Below are 22,124 nucleotides of genomic sequence, written 5' to 3'. Positions count from 1 at the left end.
GGTCGCCAGTTCCAATACGAAGGGGTATCACCCCACACAATGGAGAGCTCTTTTGCTCCGATCATGTAACACTTCCTTCCACTGCATTTCTCCAACGCTAATGTCTGCAACCGAAAAACACAATAATAATAATAATAATAATAATAATAATTTATTAGTATTCTATTATTTTTTTATGAGGGACAGGTGAGGGATAATTGAATTACCTTAGTGCCCCTGTCGATGAGAAGGGGGTTATTACAGAGATGGAGATAGAGCTCCTTCTTTGAAGAGAAAAGTAATAGGTAAGGAGACACCGATGAAGACAAGATCTGCTGGTAATCAGACGGTAAAAATCTCTCCCATACCGAGTCTGAATCAGTCGCCGATCGGAAAACAGAAGAGATCACCGACGACCGGCAAGCATCTCGAGGAGATGTTAGTGATATAATGTTGGAGATGCAACCTTCTGGTAGGATATAGAGATCTACTGTGCTCCCTTCCTCCATTTCTTCTCCTTCTCCTTCTCCTTCTCCTTATTATCCTTCTTCACACTACGCTTGGGTTCCTTTTATAATAAGTGAGAGAGAGAAGCTTAGTGGCTAAGGCTTTTTTTCCCCACATGGAAGATCCCTTTTATGGATCTTATTTTATTCGAAGATAAAGGATAAAGACGATTATTTAGAGAGAGAGAGAGAGAGAGAGAGAGAGAGAGAGGCGGATGAAACCTTCGTGGCTAAGGTTGTTTGTTGGACCCGATTCGTCCGTTGGGATATTATATTGAGAACCGCACGTGTAATCTACCGTTTTACTGGCCATGATTTTCGTGGATTCACGCAATCGTGTATTTTTTGGACGAAAATAACCTTTTAGTCGGATTTTATCTGTTCTATTAATTAATAACTCCAAAGTTTATTTACCAATAAAGGAAATTTAATAACTTCCCAAGCCACGTCGCTGTCGGCCAGCGACCGCCCTGTTCTCTCTCCCATGTGGGCTGTGCTGTCTACTCCTCACTGCCTAACCAATCCTCTATTGAGTACAATGAAAACTAATTAAGAAAAAAATGGAAAAATTAATTGATTACCCACTTATGGGTTTTCCTTTACAAAATTACCCACGAAAAATTTCAGTTAACAAAAATACCCAAAATTAGGTTTTTCTTTACAAAATTATCCACTTAAAGTTTAAGTTAGCAAAAATATCCAAAATTAAGTTTGGATTTACAAAACTACCCACTCAAAGTTTAAAAAAGTACATAATTATATGTGGAAGATGAAGACTCACTATTTTGGGTAATTTTGTTAACTGAAACTTTGGGTGGATAGTTTTGTAAACCCAAACCCAATTTTGGGTATTTTTGTTAACCAAAACTTTTTGTGAGTAATTTTGTAAAGGGAAACCCAAAAGTGGGTAATCATGTAATTTTCCTAAAAAAGATTTAAAGACGATGGGATGATAGGGTGAAGCTTTTCTGGTCCACTCAAAAACTTTGGTCTAGTCAGACAAGACCAAGGCTGTATTTGGTAATGTTTTTGTTTCAAAAACAACGTTTCGTATTAAAAACAAATCAATTTCTGTGTCAAATCACTATTTTTAAACAAAAAAATTGTGTTTGGTGAATCTGTTTCTGTAACGGTTTCAAAACGCAGGTCTTCTCTTCTCTCTGTGAGCAAAATTGTGAAAAATGAAGAGCTAAGGGGGAAGATAAGTTTATCGAGAACGATTTCCCTAAAATCCTCCAAATATTTTTTTTTTATTTGAAACGAAATTGGGAAGACGGAACAACTATTTGTCGTTCTATCAATTCCAGTTTCTACTGTTCTTTTTTCTCTTTTTGTTCCAAAAAAATGAAACTCGTCTATGATGCACCATACACTTTATTTCGTTTTTTCGTTCCAATAGAACGAAAAAACTCTAGAAACGTTCCAATAGAACGTTACCAAATGCAACCCAAGTATTGTGAATAAGAAGACCCCTAGCTTTTTTTCCTATCAATCAACTTTCAGTTCAATTATTAGGGTTGGATTTTTTTTGGTAAGAATTATTAGGGTTGGATAAGTGACAAAATAAAGTTTTGAAAATTTGGATTATGAGATGTGCCAATACATAGGTGGATGTAACAGACATTGGTGTGTAGATTATTTGATTGAATTAGGGTATAACATTTGGGCAAAACAACGCAGCCTTTCTAATGATGAGTTAATAGTTCAACATTCCCTAACCTCTATGCCAGCTAAATGAGAAGCAACTTGATTGGTTAGATCATCCTCGGGGTTAGTACTTCCTAAATAGATAGCCTTTGTTTGAGTTCATTAGGGCATGTTTGATTGCGTAAATCAAATGGCACATGATCGAATTTGGATATAACTTCTTTGAAAGACATTCTATTGAACAATCTTCGTAACAGAAAAATCGTTTGGCTACCTTAAGTCCGTGACACGATTCTTCCTAAAAAACTGTTTAGTTACTTTGAGTCTATTGGTTGAATTTATATTTAGGAAATGATTCTCTTTCTATTAGTTTGATAGTAAAATCTAAGCATTGTTCATGGTGAGCAAGCCCCTATATTTACTTCCTTACTTTTATTTATGTTTATTGTTCTATTAAGTCCATCACCCTCATGTTTTGTAAATCTGCCAGCATCATTTTTTTCTATCTTTTCTTTTTTCTTCACCCCCTCCTCCCTAAACTTCTCAGTTACATGTTCATTGAACTCCCAGGAAGGATGGAGAGAGAGAGAGAACAAAATACCTTGAAGGTGGTTGGAGGAGTCGCCACAGAGCTTGTTTACCAAGAGATGGTTGCTGGCTTCCTTCGTCGGTGGGAAGGTTTTCGGTAGAACTGTGGAGAACGAGTAGTGATGGAGACCCTGGTTTCCCGATTTTTGTCATTCTTCAAAAGACTACTCTTTTTACACTATGGTCTAAGAAGGTCTTTCAAATATGAATTAACGTATAGAGGTAAACTCAACTATGAATGACTTCCTTTGAAAATTAGTGACTCTTGGGAATTACATGCCTCTCTAACGAATGTCATTCTAGTCGAACCAAACACATCATAAAACATAGAATTGTGATTCTACAGAAAGTAAAGCCATAAATTTACACAACCAAACACACACTTAAGGTATCAGGTTTGAAGCTAGCCAAGCAAGGTGCGTGCCCTCTTGGTTCAGCACTTTGCTTCGGCACAAACTGTGTGATGTCTACTCGTCTACGAAAGGGTGGTCACAGATCAGGCTGAGCCTCCTCATTTGTGCCCGGTCCTCTCCTAAAGCATGTTAGTAGACTGCCAATGTGCGATCGATGTCATCTATCGATAATTGTGGTATACAAAGCTTGCTTCCATCCCAGCTCCTTAGTTAGCAGCGTATGCGGTAGTAGTAATAGCACATCCAGTAGCATCCTGACAATGTCAAACTGTGTCAGGTGGGAGACAGAAGGAATATTCAGCCGATTCCTTTCCAATGAGAACTAGACACGTGTCCCATATTCCCATGTGCTTTGGGAAGCCGATTGATCTAGGTTGGTTCCCGACCACCTGGATCAAATGGCGACAAGACAATTAACAATAGAGATTGAAAGGCCAAGACTTTGGGGCATGCCTAATACCACCTAGATCAGTAGTGCTTGGTGAACGGTAGAAGCCCAAATAACAGTGAATTGAGGCATTATTCAATCCGCCTCTTGAACTTATGGAGTAGAACCAACCAACCTCGAAACTAAGAACTCAAAATTGAATTGAAGAAATGATATTGATTATTCAATCATCAAAAGTACTCCGATATCTTATTTTTTGTTAAGTCTATCTCGAATTCTTGACCCGTTTTGAAGAATGACCCACTTCGACATGTTTTGGTGGTGACCCAATGGTATTGTTTGACTCGATCGACCATGACCCGATGGATCGACCCGCGACTTGGAGGAGTATATAATGTACTATCGTCTTGTTGAACAAGTCAATGTAATTTGGGGGGTTTTCAAGCTAGGGTTTTAGGGCCGGTTTTCTTGCCGCTGCTTAGGTGTAATCTCTCTTCTACATAGTGAAACATCTTCTTCTTTGCCTGAGGATGTAGCATACCACATTGTGATGTCTGAACCTCATTAAATCTCTATGCATTGTGCGGGTTTGTCTTTGTTTATTTTCATATTAGTTGGTGTTTTTCTCTAACATTTTTACTTCCTGTCCATGAGGCCTTTGTCGAACCATACAACTCTAGGATTTTTTTTTTTTTGGGGATTTCTTTGTTTCAAGCTGAACTAGTTTTTTAATTCTTCGCTCTTTCTGTTTTCTATATTTATGCTTGATTTCATTTTTTTATTCATTCACATGATGATTTCAAGCATTTTCGTTTTTCTTAGGAGTGTCAAGACTTGGATCCCACTGATTAACCTGACAAGCTAAAATCGACACCGGACTGATAGACTAGTAAATGGCTCGATCTTAGGTCCAACCTAATTAGCATTTTGTCAGACTCAACCCTTGATGATAGATCAAAGGCCGCTTAACCGAAACCAATAACCAATAGTGATGTGCCTAAAAATCGAACCAACTTTATTATTCTTTACGAAAATTGTCTTGAGTTAATTACTCTTTTCTCAAAGGTTCCTTGACTTAATTGCTTAACATACCCTTTTATCTCTTTTTTTTTTTCTTAAAATAAAATTATAGGAGAAAGAACCCTGTCAATTTGGTATAGGCAACACCAACATGCAAGGCCAATGAAGGCGAGAGCATCTTTAATAAATGGGAGCAATGTGGTCTTGTCTCTTCCATCTGTGTCTTAGCATAGAAAACACCAGACTAATTGAAAATTTTCTCCAAATTTATAAATGAGCCAATTTATAATCACTTTGGTATAAACTTGTTTATAGTCACTTTTGTATGACCTTCTTTTATAGCCCGTTAGGTATGAGCATGATTATAGGCTAGTAACCAACCTACTAATTATCAAAATAGGTTCGTGCTTGGTCTATGATGCTTGTTTAACTAAATGGTGCAATCACAAGACTCAAAACTCAGGATCTTAAAATGGTGGTGGTTCAATTGGGACTAACAATGCCAATTGAGTCTGACCAGTTGACACCCTTATGACTTTTTTTCTATCCAACAATATGAGATGGAATCCCCACACAGGAGAGAGAGAGAGAGAGAGAGAGAGAGAGATCATTTGCCCTAATAATATGAGAATTTAAAATTTCAAAACCCTAACCATAACAATCCACTCTCTTAAACCACATGGACAAATTATATATGATTTTAATGTTGGTGTACGATGTCTTGTATTTTGTCACAGTTTAACCCAGAGAGTACTGATGTAGGCCTCCTTAACAGAATAGCAGTCCTGCTTACAAATAAGCGGGTTGTTGGGGTTGCAAGCAGAATGGGTGTAGGGGGCGCAGCTCCTCGCTCGGATTTTTTATTTGAAGGCAGTTTTCTACTCTTCGATATTAGGATTTTTCGCTATACATGAGTAACGAGGGTTACTTTTTCTGTAAGCAATTCAGAGAGGTGTGAGGATGAACATTATAACCCTATTCTCCATTGATAGTGAAATAGAATCTCATCTCACCGAAAACATAAACAATCTTGCCAAACCTTGTAAATTTGCGTGCGTTATTTATTCTTATTTTTTCTATTACTTTCTGCATCACTTTTAGGGTTGCATTTTTACATTTAGTTATCAAATAAATAAATTTAAATTTAAACTAATTATATCTTAAATCTAGAATCTATGCATTTTCTAAATGTTGTGTGTATGCGTATGCACCCTGCATTCCCCAACTTTAGTTAGTAATTTATCAAATTTCTTGTGCATTGGAACCTGACAAGTTAACGGGGAACCAGCATTTTGGTAAATCCACCTGATGAGGCAAAATATGTCACTTTCCTCAGCGTGGCTAAAGCATGTACCCTACCTCGGCCAACATCAGGTCGTGCTCCACCTCGGCCTCCATCAGGCCGTGCTACTGCCTCGGCATCTATCAGGCCACGCTATCACCTCGGCCTCAATCATACCGTGCTACTACCTCGGCATCCATCATGCCATGCTCTACCTCGGCACCCATCAAATCGTGCTACTGCTTCGGAATCTATCAGGCCGTGCTACCACCTCGGCCTCAATCATGCCGTGCTACTACCTCGGCATCCATCATGCCGTGTTGTTACCTCGGCCTAAATTAGGCCGTGCTCTACCTTGGCCTCCATCAAGCCGTGCTACCTCCTCGGCATCTATCAAGTCGCGCTATCATCTCGGCTTCAATAATGTCGTGCTACTACCTAGGCAATAATCAGGTCGTGCTGTCACCTCGGCCTCCATCAGGCCGTCCTTCACCTCTGCCTCCATCAGGCCGCCCACCTCAGCTTCCGTCAGGCCGTGCTACTGCCTCGGCATCTATCATGCCGTGCTACTACCTCGGCCTCCATCATGCGGCGCTACTACCTCGGCATCATCAGGCCGTGCTGATATCTCGGCCTCCATCATGCCGTGCTCCACCTCGGCATCCATCACATCGCACTGTTACCTCGGCATCCATCGGGCCGTGCTGTTACCTCGACCTCTATCTGGCCGAGCTTCCACCTCGGCCTGACATCAACAACAAGGATTCCAGAAACTTGTTTTCGTCCACCCCTACATTCAAGGAACGTAATCCCTATTCCGAAGGATAGGACTCTAACCACTACATGTCATCATGACTCACACGGTTGGTCTTTCCTAGTTAAGAGGAGAATATTCCAGGAATATTCCCAGAATCACAGACCCACTCCCCTTGAGGACTCCACGCCTAAATAGGACTCTTCACAATCGTCTCCCACTTGCCCTCCATCAGCAGCCTATAAATACCAAGGTAAGCCTCCATCACGGGGGATCGATGACTCAATTCTCAGACTGTAAAAGCTCTCTTGAGCATCTGTTGTGGAAAGGTCTAACTTAGGCATCGGAGAGTCCCCCATCGGGTCAGCCGGGCTCTCCTTGTCATCTCTTCTGTGCAGGTCTGCCAAAGCACTAGGAACTGCAGGGGGATAGTCCGGTTAAATTTTTCTGCATCAGATTGGTGCCGTCCGTGGGAAACTTGCTACAAAAAGTCACCATGGAACAATGCATTTAAGGAGTGACAAGGTCGTTTCTTCAACGACAACGAGTGTAAGATCCACTCGGGAAGTACCACTTGGACGTTTCCATTCACCACCAGTGGCAGGGCAAGAAGACGTCCCAGCAGAGACCCCTCTAGAAGGACCCCAACAGACCAGGCCCAATGCACAGGCTGCCCAGGGAGAGGGGGATCAGTGCGAGCATAACCCTCAGCTATCCCGCCATGTCCCATCGTCCCGGGTAACTCATCTGAACATGGAAGAACAGATGCAGAGCTTGCAGCTGCAGGTATTAGCCCCGAACGCACTGGTGAGGGATTTCATATGACAGTTTGGCTCCACACTTCCAGTACCACGCACTAGTTCAGCTCAGCCCCCTAGGCCTGCTCTGAGCAGAAATCCCAATGACGAATCTCCTGACAACTGCGTCACCCCCCAATCAACAGCAAGAAGGGGGTCGGGCAATACTTCGTGCACTGTTCATTCTGTACCACCGCGATCTCTTACTAAGGGGCGTAGGCGAGGTCCCATCCCTGCTCGGATCAGGAGAGCTGGTCGTTCTGAACATCATCGGAGCCCAGAGACACATGATACTCATAGATCCCCACACTGTGCAGGAGGATGCCAACCGTCGCCTCAAAGACTCACTTGAGGCACTCATCCGCACAGAGAAGAACATGAGAACTACCAGAGGTAAGCTCGGTGAGATCGACCCCATCCTGGTCAGAGAGACATAGGGATGACTCTCGTGAGCCGAAGAAAAACAGAACAGATCGGCCTCTGGACACAGCTGAACTTGAGCGATATGAACTTGATCGTTCTCAAACAATCCTGCTCTTGGAGATCCAAAATCAGAAGTACTTTCGCTGGCCCAGGCCAATGGCAGGTAAACCAGAAGAGAGGAACCTCAACAAGTATTGCCGATACCACCGAGACGATGGACATGACACTGAAGACTGTAAGTCTCTGAAAAGGGAAATTGATGAGCTCATCAAGGCCGGATACCTCAACCAGTATCTGAAGCAGAAATATGATGGGAACTGGCCCGAGCCGAGGAGAGACGACGCCCAGCCGAGCCGATGTAAGGCCGAGCCGACATCGGATTAAGCCATAAACTGAGCTGTCACATACGACAACCAGCCCGTGGGCCCAGCCATACTGACAATCATGGGGGGACCTACTACAGAATCAGTCAGAAAATCCAAAGCACATGCGTAGTTGTGTGTGTCTCGGAACAACCTGTCAAAGCCCTCAAAACGGATCCACCCATCACTTTCTCTGACAGAGATTTGGAAGAGTTGAACTGGCCTAACAACGACGTGGTCATGATTCAATTAGTGGTGGCCAACCACCCCTTCCACAGGGTCCTAGTGGACACAGGAGCCTCCGTGGACCTCATGTCATATGAAGCTTTCATAAAACTGGGGCTTGGCACCGGAGCCTTAAAACCAGCCCCTGGACACCTGTATGGTTTCTCAGGCATGCCAACCGAGCTAGAGGGAGTTGTTGACCTACCTGTAACCACCGAACCATGAGCTCAGACAACCACAACCATGGTCTCTTTTATGGTCGCCAAGATCGCCTCACCCTACAATGCAATCCTTGGCCGACCTGGTCTCAACGGTCTTGGGGCAATCGTGCCCACTAGGCATATGAAGGTCAAATTCCAGACCAGCAATGGAGTCGGAGAATACAAGTCCAGCCAGAAGGAATCCCGGGAATGCTATGCCAACTTCATAAAATCTGTCAAAAGATCGTGCTCGGGGCTAGCATGTATGGTAGAAGTTATTGATTGCCGAGATGAGAGCCAGTGGAGTAGCTGCTTACAATCCCTATCTCAGAGGCCGAGCCGTCCAGAACAGTTCAGCTCAGAACGCTGCTGAGCGCCCAACGTCGTGATGAAATCTTGAACTTCCTCAGCGAGAACTCTGATATTTTCGCTTAGAAAGCTTCTGATATGCCTGGAATCTCTAGGACCGTAGCTGAGCACAGTTTGGATGTCAACCTGAGCTTCAGGCCTGTCCAGCAAAAGCGCAGGAACTTCACGACGGAGAGGAACACCATCATCAATGAGGAGGTTGACAAACTCCTAGCCAATGTGGTCATGGTTCCGAAGTCCAATGGGAAGTGGAGGATATGCGTCGATAACTCCGAGCCGAGCTCCATGGATCCAACCGTGGTCTATTTAAGTGACAGGCATCTCCCGGGAGATCAAACAGATGCAAGACTGAGCTCTTGCTCGACAGCACAAGACCAGACCCTAGTCTGGCGATTCAAATACCTAAACCTGTGAGGCACAAAGATCGGGCCTTAGCTCGGTGCATCTAAGCCCGAGCTCCAGCTCGGTGCCACAAGTTCAACTCGGTGCCATAGGACCAGACCCTAGTTTGGCGACTCAAAGACCTTAACCAATGAGGCACAAACATAGGGCTTCAGCTAGGTAACAACTAGACCGAGCTCGAGCAGGGCAACATGCCAGATCACACCTCGGCACCTGAAGGCCTTATGTTATCAAGCATGCAACCCCAGGCCCCACTCGGCACCTCAAAAGACCTTAGCGCAAGGCACATCAAAAAATTGAGCCCTAGCTCGGCACCTCTAGGGCTATTCCAAGGCTTAACGCCTCAAGGCCGCACCCAGACAGCTGCACTCGTCCTCCTCTTCCAAAAAGTTACTCATTTCGGTCCATGCTCGACGTGCAAGAAAATAAAGAAAGAAGCACAAGGATATCTTTCGAGTTGGTTCACTTCTTCACCAACATCGACCGAGCTGCAGGGCTGCACCAGAGTAGCATGGACAGGAACGCGCCGCTCATAGTCCCTCAGAGTGTAGCCTGGCATCTTACTCTGAATGAACAAGATGGCATCGACCAGGCCAACCTAAAACGAAGGAATGTTAACGTCATCCAGCTGCATCTGATAGGCCTAAGGTTTCAGCAACATCCTGCTCCAGCTCCCTAGTTATCGACCCGACATCATTGGGATGGACCTCCTCGGTCAAGCCTTTTCTTCTCGACCCCCATTAAGGTGCCTCGCTGAGAAAGTGAAGCGGTGCATCTCGCATAGGATTAAATCCTCTAGCAGTTTAATTCGAACTGCGAATCGAACTGCTAGAGCGGGGGTTGGTGATGAGGCAAAATATGTCACTTTCCTCAACGCGGCTAAAGCATGTACCCTACCTCGGCCTCCATTAGGCCGTGATGTTACCTCGGTCTCCATCAAGCCGTGCTCTACCTCGGCTTCAATCATGCTGCGCTACTACCACGGCATAAATCATGCCGTGCGGTTCCCCTGGCCCCATCAGGCCGTGCTCCACCTCGGCCTCCATCAGGCCGTGTTACTTCCTCGGCATCCATCAGGCCGCGCTAGTACCTCGGCCTCAATTATGCCGTGCTACTACCTTGGCATCCATTATGTCGTGTTGTTACCTAGGCCTCCATCATGTTGTGCTCTTCCTCGGCCACCATTAGGCCGTGCTACTGCCTCGGCATCTATCAGGTCGTGCTACTACCTCGGCCTCTTCATGCCGTGCTGATGCGTCACTCCATCATGTCGTACTCAACCTCGGCATCCATCACGATGCACTGTTACCTCCACATCAATCGGGCCATGCTTTTTCTTCTGCCTCGGCCCGACGTCAACAAGAAGGTTTCTAGAAACGTGTTTTTGTCCACCCCTACATTCAAGGAACATAATCCGTTTCCGGAGGACAGGACTCTATCCATTACATGTCATCATGATGTCACACGGTATTCCAGGAATATTTCCAGAACCATAGAGCCACTCCCCTTGAGGAATCCATGCCTAAACAGGACTCTTCACAATCGTCTCCCACTTGCCCTCCATCAGCAGCCTATAAATACCAAGGTAAGCCTCCATCACAGGGGATCGATGACTCAATTTTCAGACTGTAAAAGCTCCCTTGAGCATTTGTTGTGGAAAGGTCTAGCTTAGGCATCGGAGAGACCCCCGACGGGTCAACCCGGCTCTCCTTGTCATCTCTTCTGTGCAGGTCGGACAAAGCACCAGGAACTGCAGGAGAGATAGTTCGGTCAAATTTTTCCGCATCCCCACCATATGTGATATTTGGATCTTTCTGATAGGTTATCTCAACGTCAATTTTGTTTGGGACCATTCGCTCTAATAATATTATAATATGTTTTCAGACTGTTATTTCTGACTTCGATATCCTCACCGCATGTAAAGATTAATAGTCAAGGGTCAAATTTTTGTATGAGAAAATGGCATCTGGTATGCAATTTTGTCTGGTATTTTTGATAAAAAAAAAAAGGGAACAGGGACCAAGAGTGCAGCATTGCCCATGTGGGGTTTTGGGGAGCAGTTAATGGAAAGACCAGAGTCCAAAAAGGGGGGGAAGGTACGAATCACCAATGCAACTTTGTTGTCCATGAATTTTACCTGTTGACTACGGATGATGAGTCTAGATTAAAAGTTTTAGTAATATTATTTTGAGAAAATTGCAATGTTACCCCCATAAATTTTGGTTTTTATTCAATGTCACCTTCTTGGACTTTTTGAAACATCAAAGACACCCTCTCAAAATTCAAACAATTCCAAATCAGCGGTCATGTGTTGTTTTAGTAATAGTATTTTGGAAGAAAGAATGCTATCAATTTACGTGTGTTTATGTTTAGACATAACAAATAAATAAAGATTGCAATGCCTTCATGCTGAAGATTGAGTGTCATTCCATTAGTCATGTGTTGGTATTGATGCGGTAAAAATTGACCAGACGATCTTCCTTGCAGTTCCTAGTGCTTTGGTCCACCTACACAGAAGAGATGACAGGGGAGAGCTGGGCTGACCCGACGGGGGACTCTCCGATGCCTAAGTCAGATCTTTTCATAACGGATGCTCAAGAGAGCTTTTCCAGTAAGAGAAGTGAGTGATCGATCCTCCATGATGGAGGCTTACCTTTGTATTTATAGGCTGCTGATGGAGGGAGAGTGGGAGACCATGGTGAAGAGTCCTGTTGAGGCATGGAGTCCTTGAGGGGAGTGGCTATGTGATTCTGGTAATATTTCGGGTCATAGGGGTATATTCCAGGGGAATATTCTCCACTTATCTCGGAAAGGCCAACCGCATGAGGGATAGACGTCTATGATGACGTGTAGTGGATAAAGTCTTATCCTTCTGAAAATAGATTGTGTTCCTTGAATGTAGGGGTGGACGAAAACACGTCTCTGGAAACCTTGTTGTTGACATCGGGCTAAGGTGGCAGCACGGCCTGAAAGAGGGCAGAGTTGGAAGCACGACCTATTGGAGGGCTGAGGTAGAAACACGAACTGATGGGCAGGGGCTGCATCACGGCCTGATGGGGGCCCAGGTGGAAGCACTGCCCTATGGAAGGCCGAGGTGGCAGCAAGTTGATGGAGGGCCGAGGGAGCACGGAATAATGGAGGGCCATTGTGGCAGCACGACCTAATGGAGGGCCAATGTGGTAGCTCGGACTGATGGAGGGCTGCAGTGGAAGCACGGAGAGATGGAGGCCGAAATGTAGAACGGCCTGACAAAGGGCCGAGGTGGCAGCACGGCCTGATGGCGGCCCAAGGTGCAACACGGGTCAGGACCGGTCCATGCCTGTGCCAATGATGGGAAGAAATACCCTCATCACCAGCCCCCGCTCTAGTGAGTGGGCTCGGACAGGTAGAGCAATAAATTCAGCGGACATTTACAATCGTGCGCCATGGTCTCAGTGAGAAATGCGATCGTTATGCCACGTGTCTCAGAGCCGTAACCTTACCTAGGGCAGCGAAAAGACCGCTCCTGTCCGCCATTGATTTCGATAAGATATAGCCATTCATTCTCCTCCGCTTCCCCTATAAATAGTGTACATCTTTCCCAGTAGTCGGCTTTCAATCCGTTGGTAAAGTCAGCTCACCTCACTCCCACACAACGTGGAATATCGAAGGGTTTCAAAGAAGCATGATGTTGAGAACAACGCTCCCTCACGCTCGTCCTTTCAAGTTCGTCCTGTAACAAGTAAGTACGATTATGGTTGTGACTCGTTGGTCCACCGCGAGTGCCCCGTTCCCGATCCTTCATCCTCTAGTGAAGACACTTCCAGCAGTCAGGGCTCTGACGGCAGCTCAGGATCTGAGATGCGGAAGTGGTCTCGCCAGTACCGTCCGGATCAGGGTTGGAGTTGGCTAGACTAACTCAGCTAAGCCCCTAGGGCTGCGTTAGCAGATACTTAGGATGTGGGCCCCTCGAGTGCCGAGGTCCCTGAGGGGGAAGGCTCTGCCTCTTCTGGAGAGAATATAACAACGGTGAATACCCTAAGCATCCTGAAGCCCAAGGTGCTCAACCTGATTACCTGGTGATGCGTGTCCCAGATGAGAACGAACGGGTGGACACCACTGGGGACGAGGTTTCCCTTTACGATGTGGCCTTCCAGAGCGGCCGGAGGATACCATTGCCCGAGCTGGTTAGCTCGGTCCTTGAACACTGGTGCCTCGCTCCCAGCCAGCTGACTCCTAACTCCTGGCGGACTGTTCTCGGCTTTGAGGAGTTTGTCTCGAAGCTAGGTCGGGCCACAACGCTGGATCTGTTCAGGAAGATGTTCTTGGTGAAGAGGCACACCTCAGGGTGGTACTACTTCACCAAGAGGGAGAGAGATGGTCCTTACAGGGACCTGAAGATGTTCCTCAACATGCCATCCTCGGTGAAGAAGTGAAAGGAGAGGTACTTCTACATCGCGATAGAGGGGAACCCCTTCAAGAGTAGCTGGGTTAAGCCCACCCTATCCGTGCTGAACTGAGCTCCCAAGCTCTCCCCAGCTGACCTCCAAACATATCAAATGTGTTTGGGTGGGGAGGCTATGGATGTTCATATGCTGCAGGATGAAGACTTCCTACAGGAGTTTGGGCTGAGTAAAGTCCCAGATGATGGTCTTATCGAGACCAATTTTTGTGGTTCAGCTCGGTTTTTTGACGTTTTAGACTTTTTCTCTTACTAATAAACCTCGGTTCTTTCTCGTCGTGCAGTGGTTAATGTGAACGTAGACACCAAGGCCTTGGCCGTGGCGGCAATGGGGGCGAGGAAAAAAGATTCAGACAAGCAGCTTGCCAAGAAGGTCGTTGACAAGGGCAAGGACGTGGCTAGCACCAACCCAAATGTGAAGGTTGCCCCTCCAGCTGGAGCGGGCGACAATTCCTCGCCCCATATTATCGGGGGCAAGAAAGGGAAGGAGATGCCCCCTAATTCAATATTCAGCTAGGCACGAGATTCTGGGCTCTATTAAGGTGAAGGAACCAGTTGGCACGGTAGAGAAAACGCCAGGGCAAACTAGCACACCTGACCGAGCTGGGGCAGGGTCCCACCGTCAAAAAAGGAGGCTCTCCACAGTTGACGAGGTACAGCCCAGGAGCACTCTAAAGGTGGTTCGAACGGGGAAGCAGCCCGCAGACCCTTGGGTGGAACTGCTGGAGAATGACATTGTTCTGGATACTTCGGCAGCTTGGACTTGGTGCCGCCGTAGCAATCCTAAGAAAGATGTCAACTTGAGGAAGCTGCCGGACATTGACTTCACGGAGAAGGTCTACACCCGGATGGGGGACGTAAGTATTTCTCACCTTTTACCCTTTGTATTTATTTGAGTTCCTAGCATTCATGGCTCCGTTGGATAAATGAAGGCTTTTGCTTATGCAGTGGAGGCCGTCGGTCGGTTCGAGAACATGGTTGTTGCCCGTGAGAAGTTGGATGATGAGGTGAAGTGCCTGTAGGGGGATCTTCATATGGCCATGGGCCAGTTGGAAAATGAGAAGAGGAAGGCCCGATCTGAGGAGCAGAGGGCAAAAGAGCATAAGGTGAGGGCTGGCAAGCTGGAGTGCAAGGTGGATAAACAGCTCAGGATCAACAGCGGCCTTGTCAAAGATAAAGATGCACTCCAGAGCGAGATGGCCAAAGCTTAGGAGGGCAGCAAAAAGAGAGAAATGGCTCAGAAAATGCCATTGAGAGGTGGCCGAAGCTCAGGAGGCCAGCAAAAAGAACACTTAGCTCGAATTTCTGAGCTGGAAAAAAAACATCAATCTGAGCGGGCTTCGAATGATGAGGTTGCCGCTGAGAGATGGCTGAATTCTGAAGTAGGTCAGATGTGGCTAGTTGACGTCAATGTTGTCTCATTTCAGTCTGGCTCAGAAAATGCCATTCAGTTCATCCTTGGCAAGACGCCCGATTATGATTTCTCGGAGTATGAGCAATGCGTTCCTGCCCCAGCTCGCTCTGTACAGCTAGTTGATCAGGCAGAGGTTGGTGAGGGGGTGACCCAAGCTGACCCTACCGCTACCAAGTGAAGCAACTACCCTCTTCCTGATCCAGCCCAGCAGCTGATGCAGTACAGATGTTGTGCTTCTTTCTTTCTTGTCTTGTTTCTTTCTTCTTTTTTTTTTGTGGGAGAGATGTAATCTTTTTTGCTTCTCTTTGTAAAAATTCCATTTATCAGTTTCTGCAAGGTAATTCCATTTTTTAATTGAACTTGATTTGGTTCTGTGTGTCTTTGAATGGCTAAGCATCATGTCTGGACCTGGACACCGTACAAATATTAGCCCTGATTTGGGATTAAAGGAGCCGAACCGAAGCTAGTTCTCCATGCCTTAGGGTAAGGTCTTGAGTTTCGAAAAATAGTGTAAGGTATCGCTGGTGGTGCCGAGCTGCTGCACGATCTTTGCCTCATATGTTTATCACCAAACTAGTGTCTTTGTGCCTAGCTAGAGCTTTAGCTAGTTTTCCATGCCTTGGGGTTGGTCTAGTGGTCCTGAGCCGGAGCTCGGTCTTAGTTGAGTGCTGAGCTTGGCTCTGTCTTTGTGCCTTAGAAGTCTGAGTTGCCAAACTAAGCCCTGGTCTTGTGATGCTAAGCTAGAGCTCGGTTTGTGTTGTGTGCCGAGCTCGAGCTATGTCTTTGTACCTTAGATGTTCGCTTTGAGTTGCCAACCCGGGTTTGGTCTTGTGATGCCGGGCTTTAGCTCAGTCTTAGATGCTACCGAGCTGGAGTCCGTCTGTGCCTTAGTGGTTAATGTCTTTGAATTGCCAAACTATGGTCTGGTCTTGTGATGCCAAGCTGAGCTCTGTCTTACTTTTGTGCAGAACTTGAGCTCGGTCTTTGTGTCTTAGACGTTAAGGTCTTTGAGTTGCCAAACTAGGGTCTGGTCTTGTGATGCCGAGCTGTAGCTCGGTCTTACATGATGCCGAGCTGGAGTCCGGTCTTTGTGTGTTTGTGATTGAGGTGTTTGAGTTGCCAAACTAGGGTCTGGTCTTGGTTTCGTGCCGAGCTTGATCTCGGTCTTTGATGCTGCCGAGCTGGAGTCCATTCTTTGTGCCTTAGTGGTTAAGGTCTTTGAGTTGCCAAACTAGGGTTTGTTCTTAGTTGCGTTGTAGGTCTTAATAGTCTATTAGTTGCCAAACTAGGGTCTGTTCTTGTGATGTCGAGCTGTATCTCGGTTTTAGAAGCTGCCGAGTTAAGGTCTTTGATGCTGACGAGCTGTACTAGTCTTAGAAAAGTCAGACATTTGAGAGAAGCTTCATAGTATATTGATGTATGGTATGCACTTGGGACAAATACATTGCTTCGAAAAAGTATCAAATCCGCTCCGTGATAAAAATTGAATAACTGAAAGTGTAAAATCTACAAGACTAACACCTAATCAATGAGATTTCAATGCAATCTACTGATAAAACTTTCTACTAGTGAATTTTTTTAAGATTTTCAACATTCCATGCCCTTGGTATAGATGTACTCCCCTGAGTCTGCAAGTGGTATGTACCGGGGAGCTCCCCTTGGGACACTACGTAAGGGCCTTCCCAGTTCGCGCTAAGCTTGCCTTCACTTCTTGGGTCCACTGCTGCTACTTTCCTGTGGACCAAGTCCCCAACTACGAATCCCCGTGGTTTGACCCTTCGTTTGTGATATTGCTGGATTGTCTGCTTGTAGGTTTCATTTCGTATAAGTGCTTCGTCTCGAACTTCGTCTATGAAGTCAACGTTTGCTTGGAGCCTGGCTTCGTTCTGTGAGGCTTCGAACACTGCTGATCGGAACGAGGCTTGGGTTACCTCCCCAAGGGTTAACGCTTCAGTCCCGTATGCCAACCTGAACGGTGTCTCTCCTATGGGGTCCGAGCTGAAGCGCGATACACCCAAAGTACACTGAGTAGCTGATCTGCCCAGTTCTTCTTCCAGTCCAGCCTCTTCTTTATTCCATCTAGAAGTATGTGGTTGGCTTTTTTTTCATGACCATTCAATTGCCTATGTGCTACAGTAGTGTTTCTGAAATTAATATTAAAGTTACTGCAGAACAGCCTGAATTTCTGATTGTCGAATTGTCGACCATTATCCGTGACCAACACTTTTGTGGCACCATAGAGGAATATGACGTCATCCCTGATGAGGCAAAATATGTCCCCTTCCTCAGCATGGCTGAAGCGTGTATGCAAACTTGAGCAGGAGTAACCCACTGCCTCGACCCTCTATCAAGCCGTGCTGCCCACTCGGCCTCCATCAGACCGTGCTTTCTTGTCAGCCCTACATCTGGCCGTGCTGTCACGTCGTCCCTTGATCAGGCCGTGCTTCTCCTCGGCCTCCATCAGGCTGTGCTACCGCTTCGGCCCTCTGTCAGGTCGTGCGGCCTCCTCGGCCCTCCATCAGTTAGTGCTGCCACCTCGGCCTGATGTGAACAACAAGGTTTCCAGAGACGTGTTTTCGTCCACCCCTACATTCAAGAAACGTAATCGCTATTCGAAAAGTTCTCAGAATCACAGAGCCACTCCCCTTGAGGACTCCATGCCTAAATAGGACTCTTCACAATCGTCTTCCACTCTCCCTCCATCAGTAGCCTATAAATACCAAGGTAACCCTCCATCATAGGAGATCGATCAGTCACTTCTCTTTTTGGTGAAGCTCTCTTGAGCATCTGCTGTGGAAAGATCTGACTTGGCATCGGAGAGTCTCCCGTTGAGTTAGCCCGTCTCTCCCCTGTCATCTCTTCTGTGCAGAGCGGCCAAAGCACCAGGAACTGCAGGGAAGATCATCCGGTCAATTTTTGCTGCATCAGTCCCTAACGAACTTCTCTACTACTGTTCAGTGATTCTGGCTAGGGGATGTGCCTCCACCCATTTAGTGATGAAATCAATAGCAACAATCAAGAGGTGGCAGCACGGCCTGATAGAGGGCCACGTTGGCAGCATAGCCTCATGGAGGGCCAAGTTGGTAGCATGGCTTGATGATGGTCCGAGGTGTTAGTACGGCCTGATGGAGGTCCGAGGTTGCAGCAAGGCCTGATGGCAGCCTAAGGTACAGCATGGGTCAGGACCAGTCCTTGCTTGTGCCGATGATGGGAAGAAAAACTGTAATACCCTACTTCTTAAACCCGGTCTGATTACCTGGTTTACCCAGTTTAACCATGCAGGACCCGAACTGGAGAAAGTTAAGGCGGGTTTTTTATGGACTATGATGGCAAGGGTGACCTTAAACACCGGCTTGCCCGACAAGTCCGAGCCAGTGCCAGAAGAGACGGGTGTATCCAAGCCGTGTACATGCACCTATTATAAGGCCATGTACGGATAAAGCAGGTATGTAGCCGTATATTAAGGCACATACGTATATTACATTGTATGCCAAGAGTGAGATTCGTGCCGAGGCCCGAATTCTGTCAAAATTCCATTTGTTGGCCAAGTTTTGGCCCTCAGGTGGGTGGACAGGTGGGCGCATCCACCCACCTGAGTGACCCATCCATGTGATTGCTTAGTTATTTAGGAAATATAAATAGCATTTAAATTTTTCTTTTTCTTTTCTCATTTATGACACTCGTACGTTGGTGAAAAGAGTAAAGAAGAGAGAGAAAAGAAGGGAAAGAAGAAGAGAAGAGAAGGAAGAGGAAGAAGAGATGGATTTTAACAGCGCCGAGGCTTGATCTTCCCATTCCGACGCCGAAAGAGTGATCTCCAACACTAGATCTAAGTTTAGAGGTGAGCAAAGGCTGGGTTCCTTAAACTTTCATCATACCCAAGTAAAACCCTTGATTTGGGTAGGGTTTCTTGAGATCTCGTAAATCCCCCTTGAGATGATGAATCTAAGGTTTAATAGATGATTTAAGTGTTGATTTTAAAGGATTGGAAGAATTATTTACAAGGTTGGAGAGGCATTGTTGATTTGAAGTGATTTTGGGGTTTTGAAGGTGTTCTTGAGCAAAGAAGGTAAGATGGCTTTCCATTCCTTAATTCTAACCTAGATCTAGGTTAGAACCATCTTATGAGACATTGAATGTGTGAAGAATGGGTTTGGAAAGGCCCCATTTGAATCTCCAAAGGTCGGGGGAAGTTTGGGGAAGAAACAGTAGTTTCCTGCCAAGACCGGTGGGCCAGACTGGTGGGCCATCTGGCCCACCTGTGGGCACCCGCCTCAGAGCGCAGGGCCCTCTCGGCCCAATTGGCGGGCCAAACCGGTGGGCCGATCGATGGGCCACCCTGCCCGTCGGTCTTAGAAGGACCCTCGGGCCCAACCGGTGGGTCAGACCAGTGGGCCGACCGGTGGGCTAACCTACTTGCCGGTCCAGACCGGTGGGTCAAACAGGTGGGCTGTCTGAACCACTCGAGAGGCTCCGAATGTGATTTTTACGTCCGATTGGACCCAAATCGGACGTACCTTCTTTTAGGATTCTAAACATGATCTTCTCATTTGATCGTGTTAACCTTGATCCCAAAATGATGAAATACTAACCCCGCTCACTCATGATAGGTTCACCAAATCCCACGCTTCTTGCACCGGATCTCACCCGTATCGAGCGTGAGTCCTTGTACACTACAGGTAAGTGGGGAGGGGATGTTTGGCCTTGTTTCAAGGCATTGTCTGGCATTCATTTAATCTTATCTAGTCTAGCCATGTCATCATGAAAATGCTATGTAGATTAGTCATCCTCACATGGTTATGCATGGGTGTTGTGTTTATTTTCTAAATGCCAAGTGATAATATGCTTCTGTGATGAATGTGAACATCATTGTGCATGATGCATTAATAGACTAGATGTCGTAGTTGGCTTGGAAACGAGTGCATTGGTGGCCCGTGGTATGGGACGCGGTGGCACTATGCAATCGTACTATTGTCATATAGGAGCATGCGGTTTAGGATTATCATCTACCCGTGCTACGACCCTTCCCAGCAGGGGTTAAGGTGTTGGGTTACCATTTGGGGGGAAGCAGTGGTCGCGGTTGTCGGGTCACTGTGGCGGTTAGACATTACGCCCGGCTGGTCATTAGGACAGTCGGCAACCTCGGTGGTATATTCAAGAGGGCAAATCGTACTGCTTTTAAATTGCTGGAGTCAGCACCTTTAATTTTCAGTCATTTACTTTATGTTGAGAGCCGGTGGTCGGCATGTTTTTATTTTTCTGAGTACTCACGGTGGGCCTTCTCCGACAGCCATATGGGCGTATTGCGGGATGGAGTTCGCGGCTCGTACCCGGAGCATACGCGCACTGTGGTTGTAGTAACACTAAACCAAAGACTTAGTAATGTTGCTTAGGTGGATGTGATTTAAAATGTATTGCATAGCATATAGTGCATATGATTGTGATTTGTGGTGTGGACTGTTGTGTGGTCCATCTTTCCACTTACTGAGCTAGTGAGTTCATCCCACGTGTGCACCTCTTTTAGATGATTTTACAGGTCATCATCTAAAGAGCATGGGTCGGGTCCCACAATTGAGTTCCCTGAAGAGGACTGGTGGGCACTGATTGCTCGTGCGAGAGTTGTGCTACAGGACCGCAGTTCTGATACCAAGCTGAGCTCCACTTTTGATGCCGAGCTGAGCTCTACCGTGTGATGCCGAGCTGGGCTCAACCCTTGATACGGAGCTGAGCTCTAGTCTTTTATGTACTTGATATGTGAATTGTAATCTTATTGTGTAAATATCATGCCTTCGGGCCCATATGTATTTAGCTATTATATCACAATTTGGGTATCAAGTATTATAGGAATATTCACAAGTAAACCAAGTCTTCCGCTGAACTGATGAACTATTTCTTAGTTGTGTGTATGCTGTGGTGGAATACTGTATCAGATGATCCTGGTAGGTTTGGGTTAACCGGTGTTAACCTGGTCACTGGCCCGGTTCTGTGTGAATAGGGTGTGACAAAAATCCTCATCAAGTATGTACCAGTTTCAGTAGGGTATCATAAAAAGAAGCTTGAAAGGTAATGTGGTCCTTGAGCCAATACACAGATTGAATAGGGCCACAATGATTGCCACGACGCTTATAAAAGACAGAAATTCAATCGTTAATTGTTAATATTTCCACACATGCTCCCATTAATCTCTGCTTTGGCGCAAGGATCATGCTGTCTTTCAGGGAAACCTCTCCCATATATTTATTACTTGGGTCAATGGGCCAAAATCAATCATCCGCATCACTAAAAATGGTGCTTATTGGATGGAGGCATGTAATTTTTTTGGGTAAAAGAACCTTGTTCACTTGCACGAACAGTATGCTAGTGCGCAAGTCATTGGAAAGCCATGCGGAAACATCTAAACAGAGTGGGGGTAGCATGATCTTTTCGCACACAGCTGCATCTACGCGTAGAGCCACACAAGCAGGTAGATTTCATTTTCCAATTTTTGTTTCCTATTAAAAAAAAATTTCCAGTCATGTCCCTGCATCACTATGAATGTGACTATTTGACCCAAAAAAAAAAACTATAAGCATAAGAGTACATGACCCGAATCCCATTTGTAACTTCTTCATGTAAAGTCCATCATCTCATGCATCATGTCACATGATGTCCTGCCCCGTAACATGCTCAATTCCGCCAACAATCTAGTGGGCCAAACCCCATCCTGCTCTTTCTCTATCTTCTCACCAAAAGAAGAAGGGAAAATTACATGATTACCCACTTTTGGGTTTCCCTTTACAAAATTAACCACAAAAAGTTTTGGTCAACAAAAATACCCAAAATTATGTTTGGGTTTATAAAACTACCCAAAACAGTGATTCTCCTTCATCTGCCTATTTGTTTTATCATTTTTACCCCTGGCCAAGGTTGTAGCA

General features: G+C 45.9%; 1 protein-coding gene across 1 annotated transcript in view; it reads right to left on the bottom strand.

Annotated features, from left to right (window-relative positions):
* The window catches only part of LOC122082178 (F-box protein At2g02240-like), an 8,756-nt gene extending 8,211 nt beyond the window's left edge, over positions 1-545 (bottom strand). The window contains exons 1-2 of the mRNA XM_042649656.1: positions 207-545; positions 7-104 (exon numbers count right to left, since the gene is read on the bottom strand). Of these exons, the coding sequence (XP_042505590.1) occupies positions 7-104; positions 207-488 (380 nt within the window). The 5' untranslated portion in view covers positions 489-545. The remainder of the gene's footprint in view (positions 1-6; positions 105-206) is intronic.
* Between the last annotated feature and the right edge of the window lie 21,579 nt (positions 546-22,124).

Source organism: Macadamia integrifolia, chromosome 6, assembly GCF_013358625.1.
Source record: "Macadamia integrifolia cultivar HAES 741 chromosome 6, SCU_Mint_v3, whole genome shotgun sequence".
In the NCBI taxonomy this organism is placed as follows: domain Eukaryota; kingdom Viridiplantae; phylum Streptophyta; class Magnoliopsida; order Proteales; family Proteaceae; genus Macadamia; species Macadamia integrifolia.
The sequence above is the reverse complement of the archived record's forward strand: the minus strand, read 5'-3'. Positions and strand labels throughout refer to the sequence as shown.